Source organism: Microtus ochrogaster, chromosome 6, assembly GCF_000317375.1.
Source record: "Microtus ochrogaster isolate Prairie Vole_2 chromosome 6, MicOch1.0, whole genome shotgun sequence".
Taxonomy (NCBI): Eukaryota; Metazoa; Chordata; class Mammalia; order Rodentia; family Cricetidae; genus Microtus; species Microtus ochrogaster.
Window position 1 is genome coordinate 23,806,556 of NC_022013.1, and position 5,115 is coordinate 23,811,670.

General features: G+C 50.0%; 1 protein-coding gene across 16 annotated transcripts in view; it reads left to right on the forward strand.

Annotated features, from left to right (window-relative positions):
* Positions 1-5,115, forward strand: part of Plekha6 (pleckstrin homology domain containing A6) — a 144,523-nt gene that overhangs the window by 125,591 nt on the left and 13,817 nt on the right. For 14 of the 16 annotated variants that reach the window (XR_003377042.1, XM_026779703.1, XM_026779706.1 and 11 more), the window contains 4 exons: positions 131-270; positions 1,156-1,305; positions 2,458-2,587; positions 2,763-2,869. Coding sequence is in view for 15 of the 16 variants with exons in the window: in XM_026779703.1 (XP_026635504.1) it covers positions 131-270; positions 1,156-1,305; positions 2,458-2,587; positions 2,763-2,869 (527 nt within the window). In the remaining variant the exon portion in view is untranslated. The remainder of the gene's footprint in view (positions 1-130; positions 271-1,155; positions 1,306-2,457; positions 2,588-2,762; positions 2,870-5,115) is intronic. The other 2 variants (XM_026779715.1, XM_026779716.1) reach the window with 1 other exon arrangement.

The window sequence follows — 5,115 nt, forward strand, 5'->3', positions numbered from 1 at the left end:
CCATGTGCGTACACACCATCCCCCCACTCCTTGTACCCATGTGCGTACACACCATCCCCCCACTCCTTGTACCCATGTGCGTACACACCATCCCCTCCCTCCACTCTTCACCCCTCTCTTGTCTCTCCAGGAGGACTCAGCACCTCAGCCACCTATAGCTCCAACAGCCCAGCCAGCCCTCTCAGCTCTGCCAGCCTTACCAGTCCCCTGAGCCCCTTTTCAATGGTGTCTGGTTCTCAGGGATCTCCAACCAAACCAGGGTCCAGCGAGGTAAGCTGGGAAAACAGTACAAGATCTATGGAGACAGAAAGGCCAGATCCTGACCACTGGAAAGGGCACACAATCTCCCCAGCTCTTCCCCAGGACCCCCATCCTAGTGTTTTGGGACCATTATCACAGTGGTTTGTAACCTCCCTTTGGGGTTTCCCCAGCACCCACTCTACCTGCCCTCTTTATAGCTCCTCACAAGGAAATCTTCCTGAGACCCAAAATGGCTACCAAAGATCCCCTATATTTGGTGGAAATTTAAACCAGGAATATTCTGAAGTGAGGGGGTTGAGCATGAGGAGCTGTTTGTTAGTCAGTCAGTCAACCGGTCATTCGGTGTTCATGGGATGGAATGAACTCTTAGACAGGCACCTAGGCAGGCCTCCCGGGCCTTTCGTTCAGAGAGTCAGCACCCAACAGGGACCAGTTCATAGCAGGCTACAACCTACCGGAGACATTGGTGGTATATCAGTAATGAGTCACATGGTTCACACTGCAAAGACTGCACTCCTCCAAAGGAGGACAGGGTAGAACTTAAATGTGGCCGTGGTGTGTCTGGACAGGGAGAGGCCAAATGGGGTACAGGCAAGGGAGACAGAGGCAAAGATACTGAATGGGAAAGCCCTGGTGTGATGGGGAGGCAGTGCTGAGGGAGCTTTGGAAAAGTGGGGAGCAATGTGGAGGGGTGGGCAGGAGGGGCTCAGTTGAGGAGACAGGCAGGGGGCTGCCGTTGGATCTGGAGCTCTGCCAGGCCAGGGTTGGGGTGCGGTGCTCAGGCCTAGGGTGTGCTTCATAGGTTAAGACTGTCTGGCTCCTGCTAATTCTCTCTTCTGCTCTCACAGTGGCCACTCTCCTTCCTCCTAACGCTTTGGCTTCTCTCTGCCTCAGGAACCTGGCCCACCTCGGCCACCCCTTCCCAAAGCCTACGTCCCCCTGGACTCTCCTCCCACCGTCCCTCCACTCCCTAATGAGAGCCGCTTCTGGCCATATCCCAACTCCCCTTCCTGGCATCACAGTGGCGAGACTGCCAGGGGTCAGGTACCCAGCACCCTTGGGGTTTGGAGGGTGGGATGGTGCAGTGTGGGACAAAGACCCAGGTGAGGGGCAGGGTTGTTTTTCCACTCATTCTGGCCCTGGGGTGACAGTCTCAAAGACTGTCTTCACTTTTGCTTCCCTGTGGACAGTGGAAAATGAATAACAATCCTACCCAATCCCAGCTCATGAGCATCTGATGGTTGTGGGTGCAGAGCCCTGCCAACATGATTAAACCAAAGGAAACGGAGTGACCTCTTCCCCAGCGCCATCCCAGGCCCTTCCTGCCCCTTGTCCACCTCAGACCCCACAGACCCCTGTCCTCTCGTGTTCTTCTTCGGCTTCTGTCTTGTTCTCAATGGGTCTCATGAGCCTCTGGTGTATAAGGAAGGACACCAGCCCTCACCTCTTGTTTGGGCTTCCTACCTGGGTCCTTAGGACAAAGAGGTATATAATTAGACTCAGACTTGGTTGTATGTTATTGGGAGACCCATGTTCTATCCAGACTCGGTTATATGTGGTTTGTGTAGCTGAGACAGGCAGAATAGTTGACATTGCCTGTCGCTGTACACTAAGAAATGGACAAGACTTGCCCATTGTCTAGGGTTCTGTCTGGGCAACGGCTGTGCTTTCAGACTCTAGCCTTGTTCTTATTTCCTGAATGTTCTATGAGGCTTAGAATCTTTGACTATACAATAGGAAGAGGCTGCTCAGAGGCTGTTTGAAGTCTCATGACTCTGGAAGCACATAAGCAAAAGTTTTTTTCAAGTCCCCAGAGTCCTGGTATCAAAGTCTACCTGGTTCTTTTGGCTTAGTCTCCATGAATCCTGCAGGACCCTCAGAGACCCTAGAATTTGTAGCTCCCTCCGGTGACTACTATGATCCAGAGCCCACAGTCTGTGCTTCTTCCAGCTTTCCATGATACCTGGGGTGGGCAGGAACCTCTCTGATTAGCCCAAAATGAAACCTCATTGGCCCTCATTCCCAAGAGAATACAGTCTATGAGACATAGGTGAGAGCCATCCTTGCCCGCTACTAGCTAGCACTCACGCAATTTCCCTGTTCTCTGTATCTTAAAGGATTTGAAGGAAGGCACTAAGGAGGCCAGATTTCTAGCCTTCACCCTAACTCAGCCATCTTCTCATCCCTCCTTCCCAGATCAAAACAGGCTATGAGTCAAGCAAGAAAGACCCTGACCAGACATCACTCCTGGATACCCCCAGAGACATCAGCCTCGTGCCCACCAGACAAGAGCTGGAGGCAGAGAAGCAGGCAGCTCTCAACAAAGGTATGTTTCAGCCCAGACTTGCCTAAGTAAGGCTAAAGTACGCTCTTATGCTGGAGGAGGGTACTCACCCACACTCGGCCTTGGTGGAGAGAGAGCAACCAGGCTTCTCCCCAAGAAGCAGATGCTCTAGCCCCTGCTTCCCACAAGGCCTACTGGTTGCTCTGTCTCACTATAGTTGGCATTGTGCCCCCTCGCACAAAATCTCCTGCTGAAGAAGAGATGACGCCGTCAGGAGTAGTGAGAAGGACCACCAATGGCCTCACCAATGGCCTCTCCTCCCGGGTAAGTGCCCGCCTACAGACTCTGTGAGGGCTTGGACCCAGGGATAGTGACACTCAAGACCAGAACTAGGGAGGAAGACAAAACATGTGGGAGGAAGAATGGTCCTCCATAGACATACCAAAGGTCAAGGAAGATGAGCATGGTAAAACAGGAGAGTGTTTGACACTGTCTTAGCATGCTGTGGCAGGACGCAGCAGGGAGAACAGAGGCCAGAGTACAGTGTGCTGTTAGTTCCCAGGGCTCCTGAAAATTAACACATCACCACACCCATCTAGTGACTTAAAACAACACAACTTTATACTCCCAGTTCGGAGGCCAGGAGTCCAAAGTCAGGGCACCACCAGTGTTGGCTCCTTGGTAAACCTGAGAGACTGTGTCCCATGTCTCTCTTGGTAAATAGTGTTTCCCTTCCAGGCTTAGTATCCGCCAGATCACTCTCATGTCGCCTTCTCTATTTGTCCTCCCCTTTTCTTAAAAGGACACTCCTCATTGGATTTTGGGTCCCTAAATTCATGATGACCTCATCTTCAGATTCTTAAGTATAACTGTAGAAACCTATTTCCAAAAAAGGGGGCATGATCTCAAGTGTAAGGGGCTATGGTTTAGACATATCTTTTGGGGATCACTAATCAACCACTATAGTGCCAAATTTCATGCCATTCCACTTGAAAAAGTACTCATTCTGCTCCAGGAACCCCAAAGCTTCAACTCATGACATCACTAACCTTAATACTAAAATCTCATCTATTATTAGCTCAGAAGCCCTGCATCTCCAGCCAGGCATGGTGGCTCATGCCTATTCCCCAGGACTTGAGAGACTAAGGATACACAGTGTGAGTTCTAGGTCAGCCTAGATTACAGAATCAGATCCTGTCTCAAGAAACAAAGACAGACAGGATTAGAGAGAAGGCTCAGTGGGTAAAGTTGTTGCTTTGCAAGCATGAGAAACTGAGTTCAGATTCCCGATACCCACGTCAAAGCCAGGTGTGATGGCATTCTCCTGTAACCCCACCTTCGGGGTGTAAAGACAGGCTTATCCAAGGAACTCATCACCAGACAGTCTAGCCAAGACGGTGGGCGCCAGGTTCAGCGAGAGACCCTGTCTCACAAAGGGAGAAGAGGAGCAGAAGAGGAAGGCAGCTGGAATCAATCTCCAGCCTCTACACATGCATGCACAAGTGAGCGTGCCCTCATACAAATGTGTACACATGCACCCCACCCCACACAAAGCGGCTAAGTCCCATAACTCATCATCAGAATCATGTCTAGCAGGACTCTAGATCGTATTTCATATGGGGGAGATTTTTTTCTAAGTTAGCCTGCTTCTAAAATACAACAGCATAAGATAATTTTTCTTTTTTAAGAATTTATTTACTTTTTCATCGTGTGTGTGTGGATGCAGGAGTCTGTGTGCCATGATACAGGTGTGGAGGTCAGAGGTCAACTTTTAGGGATCAGTTCTCACCTTCCACCTTCTTAGGCAGGGTCTCTCTCGTTTCTGTTTCTGTACCTTACATGCCAGGCTAGCCAGCCTGTGGACTTCCAGGTGATTCCCTTGTCTCTGACACGCATTTCAGGGTAGCGGTACTGGGATTACAGGTGACTGCCACCACATTCAGCTTTTTACATGGATCCCAGGGATCGAACTTGGGTCACTGGTCTTGCACAGCTAACACTTTACCTGCTGAGCTTTCTTCCTGGCCCCAAGATAATCATTCTTGTCCCAAAGGAGAAGTTAGAAGGAATAAAAGGATCTCTAACCTCAAGGAAGTTGTTTTGCCAGTGCTGGGATCAGACCCCAGAGCCTTGTGCACAGTGCCAAATGCTGCACCTCTAAGCTATAACCTCAAGTCCTACGGCCTGAGGATAGTCTCCTGGGGCTCATTGCCCTGCCTACGGGTAGGTAAAGGCTCCACTAACCCTTGATGTCAGGCTGGTCTTTTCTTTCAAAGTCAGCCTGCCTTTTCTTGAGGGGTAGCCAGCATTTGTAGCTAAGAAGCTCTGTTAGCCAATTTCTTGCCTTTGTCATCTCCAGAAATCTGTTGGCTTTTTCTTCACATCTTCATTTTATCCACAAACTGGCAGCGGTGGTTCTGATAGCATTCTCACAAGAACAGGTGGCCCTGCTGTCCATTGTGGGGTCTCTTCAGAGCCTTCATAGGTGGCCCATCTCTATGTCTGGTTTCTGAGATGCTAGATTAGATCATCAGTCATATCTTAGTCTTTTTTTTTTTTTTTTTGATTTT